The sequence below is a fragment of the Oreochromis niloticus genome, linkage group LG19, assembly GCF_001858045.2.
Source record: "Oreochromis niloticus isolate F11D_XX linkage group LG19, O_niloticus_UMD_NMBU, whole genome shotgun sequence".
NCBI lineage: Eukaryota > Metazoa > Chordata > Actinopteri > Cichliformes > Cichlidae > Oreochromis > Oreochromis niloticus.
In genome coordinates this window covers 7,303,670-7,321,487 of record NC_031983.2, presented here as the reverse complement: position 1 = coordinate 7,321,487, position 17,818 = coordinate 7,303,670, and the positions used below count along the sequence as shown (strand labels likewise).

The 17,818-nt window shown below is 41.2% G+C and overlaps 1 protein-coding gene and 1 long non-coding RNA gene across 2 annotated transcripts; one reads left to right on the top strand and one right to left on the bottom strand.

Annotated features, from left to right (window-relative positions):
* Positions 1-3,557: 3,557 nt before the first annotated feature.
* Positions 3,558-6,155, bottom strand: LOC100692627 (HRAS-like suppressor 3). Its single transcript, XM_025901126.1, has 4 exons — positions 6,036-6,155; positions 5,626-5,734; positions 5,234-5,511; positions 3,558-4,594 (listed from the first exon to the last, which is right to left on the bottom strand). Exons 1-4 carry the CDS (start codon positions 6,048-6,050, stop codon positions 4,472-4,474), a joined length of 525 nt encoding a protein of 174 aa, XP_025756911.1. The 5' UTR covers positions 6,051-6,155; the 3' UTR covers positions 3,558-4,471.
* On the top strand, positions 5,429-9,353 carry LOC102083222 (uncharacterized). Its single transcript, XR_266371.4, has 3 exons — positions 5,429-5,557; positions 8,597-8,755; positions 9,207-9,353. It is a non-coding gene; the product is annotated as an uncharacterized LOC102083222 (long non-coding RNA).
* The last annotated feature ends 8,465 nt before the right edge of the window (positions 9,354-17,818 follow it).

Genomic DNA, 17,818 nt, shown 5'->3' with positions numbered 1-17,818 from the left:
GTGCAGAGACAAACCTCAATGACATCTTTGTATCGGATGGAAGATTTCGGGTCGTTTTTAATGGCTCTCCTGGCCCAGGCCACGTCCTCCACGTTTGCCTTTGTGGAAACTGAACGTGAGACATTAGCAGTGACAGAACCCGGAGGGGGAACCATATATCCTCAAGTGACACCAAAGGTAGTTGATTTTTGGCCTCCGTGGCTGCCTGTCACGCTGCTTTTATCACCAACTGCTCTTTACTGGCTGTATTTATTCATGTTGGTTCAGTGCTGCCTCCAAGCCTAGTGTACAATAGAAACTCACAATAAGTCCCTTTTCAGTCCATTAGGCTCCAGGATAAAGCATCTCTGAACTCATTTATCTTACTATTAACCAGGGAAGACCTATTAATCATGTAAAGAAAAAACCCATTACTGAACCATTGTTGGCTTTAAGTTTACTGCATCCCAGATCATCACAGGTAAACATTCAAGCTGTGCAGTCGGGCAGTTGTATGGTGGAAACGGCAACAAAGTGATTTCCGTTGCTGGCAGTTCTTAGAAAAGTTCCCCAGATTTATGTCCACTGGGAGTCATCCAGAGCTCTGCATCCACCTCTAACCACATGTTGCTATCAGATGTGACTATTCCATGATGTAATTCTCTCTGTTTGCTTATTTAAATGCAGTTTATCCCCCCAGTGCTTGGAGTTTGTACATTATTATGCCCACAAAAACATTTTCATATTTATGGCCAGGGTAAACTTGAAACAAGCCAGTTCATACAAACTGTCTCTTCACATTTCTGAGTGTTTATAGCTGCAGTTTATAACACCAAATTCAAAGGAACCTAACAGCCTCCTGCTATAGGAGGGGGCACGATGTGTCGTACATATGGTGGGAACCGTTCAAACTTCTGAGTGGAAGCATGTTCACCCCTGCTTAATATCTCAGCTGTGTGCACTTAATCATTTGCTATATGAGGTAAGGTTTAGTCAGGTCACAAGTTACTGTGGTTACTGAGATCAGATGATTTGAGGTTGAACTTTGATCTTTACCAAATGTTTGTTGTCTGTAGAAGTAGGTATCAATGTGCAACGCTCATACATTATTAAAGGTACAGTGTGTAAAATCTCACCACTAGATGTCAGTAGATTGCAGTGATTCTGACGTGATTTGTTCAGGATATCCTGCACTTTTCTTTTTTCTTTCTGAAGTGGATGTAACATTGCTGGACTCAGACAATTACCAAATAACATCTCGTACTATGTGAGTATATAATGAAACTGTTTATCAGAGGGGAAAGTGTGATTTTTAGGACACTCGAGCTAACATTAGCTGGCATGAAGTTAGTTCATAAGCACATGTTAAACTGCAGAAATGCCTTAAAGACATAAAGACCTGGATGACCTTTAATTTTCTGCTTCTAAATTCAGATAAAACTGAGGTTATTGTACTCGGCCCTGAAAATCTTAGAAATATGATATCTAAGCAGATTCTTACTCTGGATGGCATTACCTTGGCCTCCAGTAACACTGTGAGGAACCTTGGAGTCATTTTTGACCAGGACATGTCCTTCAATGCACATATTAAACAAATATGTAAGACTGCTTTCTTCCATTTGCGCAACATCTCTAAAATTTGAAATATCCTGTCTCAGAGTGATGCTGAAAAACTAGTTCATGCATTTATTACTTCCAGGCTGGACTACTGTAATTCTTTATTATCAGGCTGTCCTAAAAACTCGCTGAAAAGTCTTCAGCTGATCCAAAATGCTGCAGCAAGAGTCCTGACAGGGACTAGAAAGAGAGAGCAGATTTCTCCTGTTTTGGCTTCCCTTCATTGGCTTCCTGTTAAATCCAGAATTGAATTCAAAATCCTGCTCCTCACATACAAGGTCTTAAATAATCAGGCCCCATCTTATCTTAATGACCTTGTAGTGCCATATCACCCTATTAGAGCACTTCGCTCTCGCTCTGCAGGCCTACTTGCTGTTCCTAGAGTATTTAAAAGTAGAATGGGAGGCAGAGCCTTCAGTTTTCAGGCCCCTCTTCGGGAGACAGACACTATCTCTACTTTCAAGATTAGGCTTAAAACTTTATAGCATATAGTTAGGGCTGGACCAGGTGACCCTGAATCCTCCCTTAGTTATGCTGCAATAGGTGTAGGCTGCTGGGGGACTCCCATGATGCATTGAGTGTTTATTCTTCAGTCACCTTTCTCACTCACTATGTGTTAATAGACCTCTCTGCACTGAATCATATCTGTTATTAACCTCTGTCTCTCTTCCACAGCATGTCTTTATCCTGTTTTCCTTCTCCCAACCGGTCGCAGCAGATGGCCCCGCCCCTCCCTGAGCCTGGTTCTGCTGGAGGTTTCTTCCTGTTAAAAGGGAGTTTTTCCTTCCCACTGTTGCCAAAGTGCTTGCTCATAGGGGGTCATATGATTGTTGGGTTTTTCTCTGTATGTATTATTGTAGGGTCTAACTTACAATTTAAAGCACCTTGAGGCGACTGTTGCTGTGATTTGGCGCTGTATAAATAAAATTGAATTGAACTGAACTGAACATGTTCTTGTTGTTTAGCCAGTTTTGTTGTGATGGTGTATGGAGATGGGATGGTTGCATGTCTAATCTGTTGAGAATAAGTATTTCCGAGAATATCAGGAATAGATGAAAATGTCGTTTTCTCTTTCCTTCACCTTTTCACTTCTTTGGTGAAAATCTTCTTCTTCTTCTTCTACATATTTTGAGTCTGAAGCTGTAGACATTAATTCAAATTTGCCTCCACAGCACGTGAACATCTATGAGCTCTGTATTCAAGATGGCGGGACAACATGGCAACTTCCAACAATCTGTTCCTGTGTATTTTTCATGAATTCATTCAAAGTTTATGAGAATGAGAATATTTTCTATTAACTTTTAAACGTCAATTACATTTCACTGACAACAGCCCAAACCAGTGTGGCTGAAATGACAAGGCAAAGAGCTCTGCAGAGTATAAAGAAAAGTGAACAAATGTACTATAAAGTGCATTTCTTAGCTAAATTAACTGAAAAAAATATTCATTATCTTCATTACCAAATATCGATTTATCGGCCCTGGGTCAGACGGATGGATCAATGAATGGATACCATCTAATCAGTGATCATGTTTGAGGCCGTGACTCACCATCTCTCTGTAATCATGCATATTATTGGCATGTCTTTTCTATCATTCACCGAGTGACAATGCTGCACATTTGTTATGCATGGTGACTCTGAGCCTAACGATCAGCCACCATTAACCATTCAATCAGACTCCCAAAGCGTGGAGGGTGTGAGGCTTTATTATTTCTGGATTCTGTCCCATGACCAGAGTGTTTGCAGACTGCAGTGGATTTCATGGAGCTCACAGACGGTGACCTCAAACAATGTGGGGTTCTGTAGTGATTCTGGGGACTAAGCAAGCCCAGCTGCACCCACCTGCTAATAGCTTTACTGGCATGGCCCAGGGCTCTGACCTCCTTCTACATTGCAAAAAAAATATCCAAAACATTAGACTGTATATTTGTCTGTACAGTGATATGGTCAAAAAGCCTCATTTCAAATTTCCAAATCTTTATTTAGTATTTAGGCAGTACATCGATTTCAATGTTTACCTTGAGGAAAAGTCAAAATTCAAGCTTTCTAAAACCATCTGCAATGTGCTAAAATACCCACAATTCCACAAATATATTCAATCCTAGAATTCCTCATGCTGATTGTAAAAAAACCCATAACCAGCAGTGATCACATGGTCTGGTGTGACTCATCATTTGGTCCACCTGCCTCATCTGTAAAAGGGTCAAAATATGAACAGTGAAAGCTTGTGTTGCAGCACACTGTTTGCACAGCCACTGGGGGATAAACACCCTTTAAGCTCATAATTAAGCCTTCAGAAAAGGATTGCTCAGTGGTTTCCTGCTTCTGTTTGCCTTTTCAATATTATGCTCTCTCATGATTGCTACTGTAACGTCATAACTATTTGTGTCTACATTTAATCATCCATGCTTTTTTTCTTTTTTGGCAAAATCTAGATACATACATCAATCACTACGAATATTAAAAAAATCTTTTTTTAAGGTTCTTACAAGGCCAAAACACCTCTGACCTCTTGAAGTATAGACTCCAGAAGAGCTGGGTGCACATGTCAAAGTGAGGGCCCAAAGTTTCAGCAGCAACACTGATCACTTTAATGATGATAACTTTATTATTCACTTCACCTAGCAGCGGTTTTAATATTGTGGCTGTAAACTGAAAACTTCCATCACAGCTTTTACTGCATTATCATTTACTTCTTGTCAACAGAACACAGTAAAAACACGATAAGTCGAGGCATATCTACACTTACTTTTTTTTTTACAACTCAACTCTCGTCAACCTATTTGAAGTTGTCTTATTGTTTCTGCTGACCTTGTTACACCAACAAACTAGCTCCTTCCTTTTCACTGATATCAATGATATCAATCACTGCAATCACTTATAATTTCTTCTTCTTTTGTTTTCGTCTTTGTTGAAGGAGGAAAACAGCGCCGCACCCAAAATTGCAGCGGCTACACCTGCCACAGCGACACCTCCAATCACAGCTGCTGTTTGAACCTATGAAAAAAAAAAACACAATAAAGAGAAAAGCAGTTGTGCTGGTTGTTGGAGGGAAAGCAGTTTTTGCATTGTTGTAGATGTTGTATTTCAGTGCTGACTTCCACACGGCTGCAATAATAGACAGTAAAAACAAAACAGAAAATAATGGCTGTGTTTACATTCATTAAAAATTGAGCAGCTGCCATGTTGCATTTTCTGATTGAACAGCATGAAAAAGAAGTTTTTTTTTTAATGCATTTCAGAAAGCTATTTATGGCAGCGAAGGTGACAAATCGGGTTGATTAAGCAAGCTTTTTTTGGAACTTGCAAATCAGCTTGCTAATCTGCCGTTTGATACATAATCAAAATTTATTCAGCACCACATCTGCTTCTTATCATTCATAATAGATTGTGTTACATCTGTGTATCTTTACAATGAATGAGGTGCTTAGACGATAAACACATCCAGTGCAGGTGCAGACAAACACCAGGCTGTGAATCACTTTGATAAAATCATTTCTCACTGAAAGAGCAATAAAGTGTTACTGTTGTTCTTCACTGTTGGTTTAGGCCATGTTCAGCTTAACACAAGAGAATTCACAACCCGTTTGATCACACAGACTTTTCTTTTAGGTAGATTTATAAAAAATCCCTCACCTGGCGGGACTCTGGCTTTCCATAACGTAGCTCTGTGACAAAGTGTTCACAATTCTGAGTAGTGATACAGTAAGGCAGCTCTCGACCGACCATCCTGCAGGCATCCCTCACAATGACGTGAGGCTCACGAGGACTGTACTCATCATCCAGAAGATTATTGACCTCAAATTTGCTGGAGCCGACAACTTCCCAGATCTTCTGACGCCTCACCTGCGCCTTACCGCTGTCTAGTAACGTCAGCAGCTCACCGAAGGATCCCAACTCACCACCTGGATGTGCTTTTTTGGAAGAAGAAAAAGGAGGTCAGAGAGACACTAAAGCAAGGTCCGTGAATTATGTAGGGCACGTTGATGTGTGTTGGGTTTTGTGCAAGTTCAGAATGTAACACTCACTTGGAGGCAGTAAATGAACAACTTCATTTCCTCCAATGTAGACAGCCCAGTGTGTATATGCCCCCCGAGAGATCTCGATAAGGTCCCCTGGCTTTGGCTCTTTGTCAAACTGAAAATAATGAGAAAAGGCAGCACTCAGTGTAAATAGACAAGTGAGCTAGTAAAAGCTGACTAGAGGAAGAACAAAAATCATAACGAGGTGAAAATACGAGTCGCCTAGTAATTTTCAGATATTGTAATAATGTATAATATATCAAAGTTGTTTGAATCTCTTTGCTGTGACAAAGAAAAAGGTTAGAATAAATTCTGAATGTTAATATTTCAAAAAATAATTAAAATTTGACCAAGTAAAAGCACACAACACACCAATGCAATGAAGTAATAGTAAAAGCAAGGAGAGGATCACTCACCAGTGTTGGTGCCATGGCTTCACCTCTTCAGTCAGCTGGTGGGAACGACTGGTAGCGAATTTATTCTGACTGGTACTGAAACTTAGCTGAGCTTACATTTCAGATGGAGAAGTGCTAATATGCAAAGACAAAGATTAGATAAGCGCATTGGTAAATACCACATGGAGGCTACATGGCCTAAATTTGCAAATCATTAACTAGATAAGCCAATGAGACAGTTGCTGTTAAGCAGCTGCCAAGCAGCGCGCAGTGCGAGAAAGGGTAAGTTTCATTTCTTGTGAACTGTTCAATGGATTGAACCTTCTACAATAAACCAAAGGGCATTTGTAATGTAGGTTGAAAATCTACAGCAACAAGATAAAAAGCCTCAACATCAGACACATACAAGACAAATAACTATTGTAAAGACTTTTACTTAGTTCTCAAATTATTTTTACTCATAATTCAAGATAATTCAAGATAAAAATCAATATCCTGTACATGTCAATCTGTGGTTTCATTTAAAAGACCCATGGCTTGTTGACCTCAAGCTGACGCTGACTCAAAGGAACTAATGAAATGTTATTGTGGAGTAAACTGACTGAATACAGTTGTACATGTAACGATTTTAGGTATCTATTTGTGGTTTTTGGTCTTTCATTCCTTACAATTTAATTTATTAACATTGGTGCTAAGTTAGTTGGTTCCATAGTGTGGCAGTTAATGCATTTGCTTGGAAATTTGAAGGTCCCTGATAAAATTCTAGCCCAGTGCACAAAAACCCTTTGGGTTTGCGTCAGGAAGGGCATCCAGTATAAAATTCTGCCAAAGCAAACAGGTGGAGCAACCTGCTGTGCCATTTGTGACAAGGGAATTGCTGAAAGTAGCATTTATTACCTTCAGTGATGAGCTGTTAAACAGCAGATATATATTAGCATTTATGTGGAGCCAGATGAGCGTACTAAGAGTCCAACATTATTATCTGTAGAAACTCTTGAGCACTGTGTTCACAAATGTGTCACTAAAACTGACAGTCTGCTGTTTCAGATTAATATTATCTGAGTAAAGATATTCTGACACAGGGCTAATGTGTTAGCTCTGATAAGGATAAGTGGAAAGAATGAAGGGGTGGATTGATGGCCAAACTAGAAGTACTGAAAACTGCAATTCCCCAAATGGCCACTCGAGGCTGACTCCAAGTGTAATTAACCCCCATGTTAAAATGCCTAACTTCAGCCATCTTTAAGTCCAGGTATAGTTTTAGCCTCTAATTTCTCCCTACATAAAACTGATCTCAGCTTGCACACTAGTTATCCTATCCTGATACATCACTGGGCCATTGGTTCAGCTATGTGAAAATGCTACATCCAGATGAACAGAATCAGCTTATTGAAAATAACCTGTCATGCTATGTTCTTGTAGGAAACCATATCAAGTGAAACTGAAAGCGTCCAAGTAAAATTTTTATATTTCATTTGTGTGTTACTTTGCCTTAGGGCTCCAAAATGGCAGAGTAGAGAAACTGCAGCTGAGTCATTTCTCCTCTCTCTGGTTTTGCCGTTATTAAAAATCTCTTTTTATTGCTTTCTTTTTCTGCATTTTGATGTAAGACCCTTACTGAACAAAATTTAAAACTGCACATGTACAGCAACAGCAGGTGTTTGGTAACATCAGCCAGAAGAACCTGGAAAAAAGAAGCTTTGTTTCATTATTATTGTCCGGAAAGCATCCAAGTCAAGAGACCTGGAAGTAAGATTTTTCCCCAGTTCCTCATTAAGTACTTAAAACAGGAAACTCTCAATCAGACCAGCACAGGGAGCTCCCTGGCCTTTTAGCTTTACAGGATGTTTGGAGGAATTCCCCACAGTATGATCAATGCAGCACTTTTTTTTCATTAAATACAGCTGTAATACACCATGTCCTGCACTGTTGCCAAGATGATTTTTTTCATATTTTTTTTTTACTGTTCTACTGTCTTCTGGCTGTCTTCACCTCACTGACAGCAGACAGAAGCCAGAGGAGAGATTTGACACCAGACACTGAACTCCCTCCTTGTCTGTTAGTTCTGGCTTTTAACGCCACACTTATATACCTTCCATTTATTCTTCTGACCACCATAGCTACTCTATACTTTTGACCTCTGAGCCTTCTCACTGAAAAAAATCATGTGTTAGATATTGGGTTTAATCAGAGCCCGAGGCAGAGAGGAGGGCTCTCATCTTCAACATCTGCCCCCTAATATTCTTCCTAATCCCTCTCTTGTGATGGTCTCATCTTGTGTGACTGATGAGCAGCAGTAAAACCCTTAGTAATCTTCAACCGTTGGACTTTTCCCACCTATCCTCCTGTACAGTCAAACCCTTTTCTCCCAGTGCACACCACTTATGGAAGGTTCAGGCAGGCCCTTGTCAGATGTTGGTCTTTGATATGCTAATGCTGCTCTCTTTTTCATGGCTTTTTTAAGTATTGACTGTTAGACTTGCAAGCGCAGCACGATCTTTGGCCTGTTACAGTGAAAGAGGGAGGAGATTTTGTTGGGAGCGGATTGCTAAGTCTGTGATTTGCGATCCTTTCCCTCACAGAGTCTTAAAAGGAGAAACCACCTCAATCAGCTGCAGAACAATGAACGTTCAGGAATTGGTGGCGATTGCAGGGAGCGGCAATCCCACGGCTGACAGGCAAACGTTCACGGTGCACTCGGAGAAAAACTTATCCCCTTTTGTAAAAGGCTTAAGTTTAAGGTAACTAAAGTGCGTTCTAAAGTGAGCAGACCTTTTTTTGTGCAAATAAAGAAACACCAAAAACACACTTCAGGTCACATACAGGACAAGAGAAAAATGCACATACAGATTTATTTACTTATTAATCAATAAGATATGCTGCTGCTTTTAAATCAGACATACTAAATTGGATTACATGGCAGAGAATAAATATAAATATGAGGGTCTTTTTTGAAATTTTGTTCCAGAATTCTGAAAAAACTAATTTGTCACATGGCAAATTCAAAACATGTTCTGCAAATAATCGTGACTATCTACTTTGAAAGGCTAAAGGGCTAAAAAAGGTTCCATAACATTTAAAATCCTTTAGGAGAGAAAGAGAGAATTTCAAAATGCCTGTATTTTGGTGTCTCAAATATCATATTACATTCTGGATTGCAAACTCAGCCTGAACTACTTTCTTTCTTAACAGAAGAAGCTCAGCTGAAGTTGCCTCCTGTGCCCATATTCAACCACAAGTGGATCGTAAATCACGCCGACTGTTTGGCAGAAGCCATGGATCATTGTACAATGGTTAATTAAAGCCAAATCAATTTCAGTGCCAGTGGTCTTTTTTACACTGTTCCTACAGAATGCAGTCCCACGGTGGAGTCAGGAGGAGGAGGATGACGAGGACCATAGCGTTTGCTCAGGGCTAGAAAAGAGGCTGCCATTCATATTTGTACAGAAGACAAAGCCTCGTGGGCTCTCTGGCACTATATGAAAGATGTGTTTTCACAGCGCGTACAGCAAATACAACTGTTATTTTTTTTTCTTCTCTACTCATTTCCAAAAGCGATGGTCACATTTCAGGAAAATTAGTTCTGTGCCAGTTGCCATGGGGACTGGTCAGCACAGTTGACAGAGGCTAGTTGGGGGCGGCTGGAGGCAGAGTTCACATCTTAGTTTCTTATTGCTATAGTGGCAGCATACTGTGTGTAATTACCCTGCAAGAGAGTTTAGATACTGCAAAGAGAACAATGATGAAAGTGGAAATTTAAAAATATGCATTTCAAATAATGACATTACTTAAATAAGTGTTTACGAACTTAAGGTCAGTTCGGCTTTAATCACCTCATTTGTAAAGTTAGATGCGACTTTCTCCTTTAAGCAAAGGGCTGAGACTAATTCATCCTGCCTCCATCTACCATGAACAGAATAAATACTTCTTGAAGCTGACTCCAGTGAATTTAAATGTACAGCAAGTATTTTTTTAAGTTAGAAAGTATAGTAAAAAGAGATTACTGTACTCATATATACACATATATATACACATATATACACATATATATATATACACACATATATATATATATATATATATATATATATATGTATATATATATATATATATGTAGCCGGAATGGCTAACCGAAGGTCGGACGGTCCTGATCCCCAAGGACCCCAAGAAGGGACCGGTCCCATCCAACTACCGACCAATTACCTGCCTCAGTACTACATGGAAGCTCCTGTCAGGCATCATATCGGCTAAGATGAACAGGCACATGGGTCAATACATGAGTGGGGCACAGAAAGGGATTGGCAAGAATACCAGAGGCGCAAAACACCAGCTACTGGTAGACAGAACACTCAGCCGAGACTGCAAGACCAGACTGACCAACCTGTGCACTGCCTGGATTGATTACAAGAAAGCCTATGACTCAATGCCCCACAGCTGGATACTGGAATGCCTAGAATTGTACAAGATCAACAGGACCCTAAGAGCCTTCATCAGGAACTCAGTGGGGATGTGGCGTACAACACTGGAGGCCAACTCCAAGCCCATAGCACAAGTCACCATCAAGTGCGGGATCTACCAAGGAGATGCTCTGTCCCCACTGCTGTTCTGCATAGGCCTGAACCCCCTCAGTGAGATCATTAACAAGACTGGCTACGGATACCGACTACGGAACGGAGCGGTTGTCAGCCACCTCCTGTACATGGATGACATCAAGCTGTATGCCAAGAGTGAATGAGACATCGATTCACTGATACACACTACCAGGATATACAGCAATGACATTGGAATGTCGTGCGGACTGGAGAAGTGTAGTCGGATGGTAACAAAGAGAGGGAAGGTAGTCAGAACTGAGGGGATTGAACTACCAGAAGGCAACATTGCAGACATAGAGGACAGTTACAAGTACCTGGGGATCCCGCAGGCAAATGGGAACCATGAAGAGGCCGCTAGAAAGGCTGCAACCACCAAATACCTGCAGAGAGTCAGGCAAGTCCTGAGGAGTCAGCTGAACGGTAAGAACAAGATCCGGGCCATCAACACCTACGCCCTGCCTGTGATCTGGTACCCTGCTGGGGTAATAGGCTGGCCAAAGGAGGAGCTAGAAGTCACTGACATCAAGACAAGAAAGCTCCTTACCATGCATGGAGGGTTTCACCCCAAGTCCAGCACCCTGAGGCTGTACGCTAAGCGGAAGGAAGGGGGCCGGGGACTGGTGAGTGTCAGCACCACAGTCCAGGATGAGACAACGAACATCCAAGAATACATTGGGAAGATGGCCCCAACTGACCGAGTGCTCAGTGAATACCTCAGGCAGCAGAAACCCAAGAAAGAGGAGGGAGACGAGGAACCATCATGGAAGGACAGGCCCCTGCACGGTATGTACCACCGGCAGATAGAGGAGGTGGCTGATATCCAGAAATTCTACCAGTGGCTGGACAAAGCTGGACTGAAAGACAGCACAGAGGCACTAATCATGGCAGCACAAGAACAAGCTCTGAGTACAAGATCCATAGAGGCTGGGGTCTATCACACCAGGCAAGACCCCAGGTGCAGGCTGTGTAAAGATGCCCCAGAGACAATCCAGCACATAACAGCAGGGTGCAAGATGCTAGCAGGCAAGGCATACATGGAACATAGTGTACAGGAACATCTGTGCCGAGTATAACCTGGAAGTCCCAAGGTCAAAATGGGAGATGCCCCCAAGGGTGGTGGAGAATGACCGAGCTAAGATCCTGTGGGACTTCCAGATACAGACGGACAAAATGGTGGTGGCTAACCAACCGGACATAGTGGTGGTAGACAAACAGAAGAAGACGGCCGTAGTGATCGATGTAGCGGTTCCGAATGACAGCAATATCAGGAAGAAGGAACACGAGAAGCTGGAGAAATACCAAGGGCTCAGAGAAGAGCTCGACAGGATGTGGAGGGTGAAGGTAACGGTGGTCCCCGTGGTAATCGGAGCACTAGGTGCGGTGACTCCCAAGCAGTGTTGGGAAGGTTACTTTTAAAATGTATTCCACTACAGAATACTGAATACATGCCCCAAAATGTATTCTGTAATGTATTCCGTTACGTTACTCAATGAGAGGAACGTATTCTGAATACTTTGGAATACTTAATATATTATCATGCTGTTTACAACTACATGAATGTCCTATTGCTGTGATTTATTACTGTTACTGAAGGTCCGCGGCTCCGAAACGTAGTAAAGGGACCTCTGGCAAATACGTCGGGTTCGTGTCGGGCTGGTAGCCGAAAACTAGCTTTACTTTGTTGTCTGGGTCAACTTTGCTTGCGGGAGACAGAGAGAGGCGTTGAAAGGCTTCTCCAACGGAACTTATTTTTTCCGGAGGAAAACATGAACACAGTGTACAGTTGAGTCTTAATAGCTTACTTACAAATGGGCTCCTCAGGCACACTTCTTGGCTGCTGTGGTTATTATTATATTTACATGCTTCCAGCTCCCGTTTTTGCTCCGTGACAGCTCGGACTTTTCCTTTCTCTCCCTCCCTCGCTCACAGACACATAACGGGTATGGTAGTCCATTCTCGCTGCAGCACGGACTACACTGCCCATCAGGCTACATGCTTTAGAGCTATGCCTGTAGCATTCTGCCTTTTAGCTTAGCACAACAACAACAACAAAAAAGCGCTCTCTCACCCAGGAAACACGCAGAGAGACAGCGTCACCCTGTAACCATGGCAACCGTAACGCTGCCGCCTGGAACAACAGAACGTAGCTGTCAAACAAACCCAAACAGTCCTGACCCGCGACAATATGAAACAGGGAAGTACCGCCGTGTATTCCATTTATTTCAACAAAGTAACTGTATTCTGAATACCACCTTTTTAAACGGTAACTGTAACGGAATACAGTTACTCATATTTTGTATTCTGAATACGTAACGGCGGTACATGTATTCCGTTACTCCCCAACACTGCTCCCAAGCTAGGTGAGTGGCTCCAGCAGATCCCGGGAACAACATCGGACATCTCTGTCCAGAAGAGCGCAGTCCTGGGAACAGCTAAGATACTGCGCAGGACCCTCAAGCTCCCAGGCCTCTGATAGAGGACCTGAGCTTGAAGGATAAACCGCCCGCAGGGGGCGTGCTGGGTGTTATATGTGTATTGATTAGCGTGTGATTAAGTCTTCCAAATAATTGATATATTCTAGAAAACTTTGGGTGCCGGTATGTGGAAACAGTCATGTTGCTGCACCATCTTTAATATAGTGGCTCACATGGACGTTGCTGTTTCTGTGTATGTATGTGCTACCGACTGGCTACATACGTTGTAAGCTTTATAGGTTACTTATAGTTTAAAATTCACAAATACTCACTAAAACTGCTTACCTTTCTCTATATATCTTTCTCCTTCCCTGCTTCTCTCTCTCCTCCCTTAATTACACCTGATCCTTTTCCTCGTTATCTCAAGCTTCATCTCTTGAACTGAAATCAGGGCTCTAACATATGAAAACATGCATAAACATACTTTATTCCTGATATTGTCACAATTACTTATTGCCAGCAGACTGGCATCTGACAACAAGTTGGCTAAACAACAAAAGCAGCTGGCTAAACGCTAGCATTATGCTAGGCTAAAGTGTCCTAAAAAAAAAAAAAAAAAAAAAAAAATCACACTTTCAATCACACAGTTCGATTACATTGTCACATTAAATGGGATTTTATTTGTTAATCACCTGAGTCCACTTCAAAGGAGTTTTCATTATGCCAGCTAATAGCAGCTAATGGTAGCAAAAACAGCACAGCTTACCAACAGAAAACAACTGAGTATTGTTGTCATCAGAGATATTAGACGCTTTCACCAAGTTTTACATTCTCCTGCAGAATAAATAGACTGGAATGCATGGCATATTGAAACTATAGCCAAATTGACAGCTAAGGTACAAAGCAGACTGATAGCAGCCTACAGAGGAACACTGATGACACTGACCTAAGTTTTTTTGTTCTACAGCAGCCACCATAGCTAAGATTATGCACTGAGAGAGGTAAGAACACAGAATTTAATTGTCTGCAATGTACTGATGTCTAGTGATGAGATTTTACACACTTTACTTTCAAGGTAAAAGCTATTTTACAGCACAATTCATTAACCAAGTCCAGCAGAAAGTTAACCCTTCAACATTCTGAGGAATGTTGGTGCCAGAATTGTCCAGAATTCTTTATAGATTTCTGCTGGAAATCCACATGGACCTGGATCCTTTTTATTGGGCATGCTTTTCAGGGCTTCCTGGAGTTTACATGAGTCAGTGATGAATCCAGACTACCACCAAATATGAATTCTGTCAACATTATTCTCCTGCTAAAGCCAGGCTAAGACCCTATATTTCCGACCACCTATTGTCCAACATCTCTTATTAATGTTGACCTTAAAATAATTTGCAAAGGCCTATCAAAAAAGATTAGAGAAAAATAACACCCTTAATAAAACATCCTGACCAAACTGGTTTCATAAAAGGGAGGCACTTATTCACAAATACATGTAGATTACTTAATTTATTAGACTATTCATGCAGTAAAATCATTGAAACCACAATAATGTTGCTGGATGCAGAAAAAAGCATTAGATAAAGTTAACTGGAAATTTTTATGAGCAACTCTACACAAATTTGGTTTTTGGAAACTTTCAAAAACCGATACAAATATGCAGTTCTCCAACAGCATGTATCAGGACAAATGGCCAAACATCTTCCAGCTTCTGTCTCCAGAGGGGCATCAGGCTGGGATGCCCACTCTTCCCCTCACTATTTGCAATTTTTACTGAACCACTAGCAGGAGCAAATAGCAATAAAGGGCATAAAATGCAAGAATGTCAAACATAAAATCTGTCCTTATGCAGATGATGTGTTACTTTTACTCCGGCATTCACAAACCACCCTTTCTGAATTACATTAATAAACTCAGGAGTTTCAGAATATTTGATAAACTGGTTAAAATCTAGAGTTCTTCCAGTTGATTTCCCCTTCCATAATTCTTCTTCTACACCATTGCAATCTGGAAATATTAAATATTTAGGTATTAATGTTTCTCCTAGCCTTGTAGATTTAACTAAACTAAACCACATCCCACTTTTAAAGAAAGTGGAAGCCTCCATCTTTAAATTCCTTTGGAAAACAAAACCAAAGTTTCTTAGGGGGGGGTTGGCGTGGGGGCTGTGGTCATGATCTGGATGGAGGTTTGGTGGCTCTCTGGTGGTGCATGTGGCGCTGTCCTTTCCTCCCCTATTTACTTCCCTCCTCCCTGTCTTCGGGTGCAGGAGCATCACTGAGATGCAGGGGAGATCCTCCTTCTCTGTGCCTTCACTGTCAATTTTTTCTGGCCATCTGGTTGGGGTCTGTGCTGGTGGGCTACTCTGTTGCTGCGGCAGCTGGGGTTGCCTCGTCTCCATCCCAGAGTGAAGGGATGGGCGTGAATAAAAAAAAAAAAGATAACCCTAACGTCAGTCTGTATAGGCTAGATGAGATGACACTTATTCTTTAAGTACTTTTGTGAAATTGTCAATGGAAAATTGTACTTAGTAGTCAGTATAAGCTTTTAATGATATAAGTTTGCATATGATAGAATACTGTATGTTGACCTTTTGATGACTTAGACTGTTGTCCACTACAAGACTGTTTTATAAATTCTTTCTCACAGCGATAATAGCTGAACAAGCAGGAAGAGGAGAGCTGGATACTTTTATCTGCGCTCCTTAACAAGAAGAGGGGCTGCGTCCTTCTGAAATCTCACAACACACACACATACACCTGAACCACTCTTATCTTCACTCGTTACGCACTAACATTCCTCTGCCTATGAATAGACGTATTCACTGTTGTATTGCTTTGTATATAAATAAAGACCAGAGCGGTAACAGGGCGCTGATCACAGGGCCCCCACTCTGTTGTGAGCGTTCTGTGACCGCCCTTGCAAGTAAAGATCTACAGTGTGTGTCTCTTCACTCTTAGACTCTCAGCTGAAGAAGTGTCATTTAGAATAAATCTCTTGACAGAAATCTTGAGCTGAACATTTTCATCATGACAAACTTCTTGTCATGTTTTGAAACTGGAGGAAGCGTGCAAGGGATTGGACATAAAGTCCAGGAATGTTGCACTCATTCGGACATTGCATTGTTATATTCTAGCTACCTATCAATAACAACATAGTCCTGAGATAAAGTGTACCCTGCTTTATGGTTGATTTTTCTGTAAATTCTACCATAATTTAAAAAATTATTAAATAAGACTGGTGAGGTTATACAGGGTGGGCCATTTATATGGATACACCGTAATAAAATGGGAATGGTTGGTGATATTAAAGTCCTGTTTGTGGCACATTAGTATATGTGAGGGGGCAAACTCCTCAAGATGGGTGGTGACCATGGTGGCCATTTAGAAGTCGTCCATCTTGGATAAAGTTACGTTGAAACCAAGCACACCATTGTTTTTTCTTGTGACATTACCAATAAGTTTGATGTGTCACATGGCCCTCTTCCTATTGAAAAAACAAAAGTTGTATCCAAGATGGCCGACTTCTAAATGGCCACCATGGTCACCACCCATCTTGAGGAGTTTGCCCCCTCACATATACTAATGTGCCACAAACAGGACTTTAACATCACCAACCATTCCCATTTTATTACGGTGTATCCATATAAATGGCCCACCCTGTAGTTCAAGTGCTGTTTCTTTCTTTCTTTTTTGTTGTTCTTGTTTCACTCACTGATTCCCATGATCATGGTAATTATCAATCTGTCACTTAAAGAACAAATTTACATCAAAGTGAATCATAAATAAACTAAAACATAAACTAAAACTTGTGGCGTCCATTGTATGTGATTATGTCTGCAATGAAAATTAGTTCTCACAAAATTTGAGATAAAAATAAAGATGTATTTATTTTGATGATTGAAAGGGGGAAAAAGAAGTAATCCTAAATTGCTCTTCTTAAAGGAGGGACACACAGCAGTAGTTGCATGTGTGATGCAAAGTGGGACTGCAACAACTGTAAAAACAAAAGCTTCTTATCTGTCCTAACTGCTTCAGCTCTCGCTCTGGACCTTTCATCTGCCAAGGATTTTTCTGGGATGAGACGTGAGGAGAAAAAAGAAGAGAGAAAAGATGCCAGTTACTGTAGGGTTGTCATCTCTGAAACTCAGATGACATGCCAATGAGCTTGCTGCAGCTCCGGCCAGTGAAACTCAGAGCAGTTAGCAGCATGAGATGATGGGGGAATTGAAAAGAGTTCTTGGCCTTTTTTGCAGACTTCCTGCTCTGGGCCAGTCAACCACAACATCTCATAACACACTGTACCCAACACCACCAGGATCTGATTGCACCCCGAATGCAGCAATGACCTGATATACTGTGTATATACACAGTATATCAGTCAAAAGTTTGGACACACCTTCTCTTTTAATGGTTTTTCCTTATTTTTACTACTTTCTACATCATAGTTACAAATATATTTTATATTTTATATTCCTCAGAGTAGCCACCCTTTGTTTTGTTGACAGCGCTGCAAACCCTTGGCTTTCTCTCAATGAGCTTCATGATGTAGTCACCTGAAATGGTTTTCACTTAATAAGTGTGTCCTGTTGGGGTTTATTTGTGGAATTTCTTGCCTTCTTCACTGGTTGGGACCATCAGTTGTGTTGTGCAGAAGTCAGCTTGGTACACAGCTGACAGCCCTATTTGACAACTGTTAGAATTCATATTATGGCAAGAATCAGCTAAGTAAAGAGAAACGACAGTCCATCATTACTTTAAGAACTGAAGGTCATTCAGTCCAGAAAATTGCTAAAACT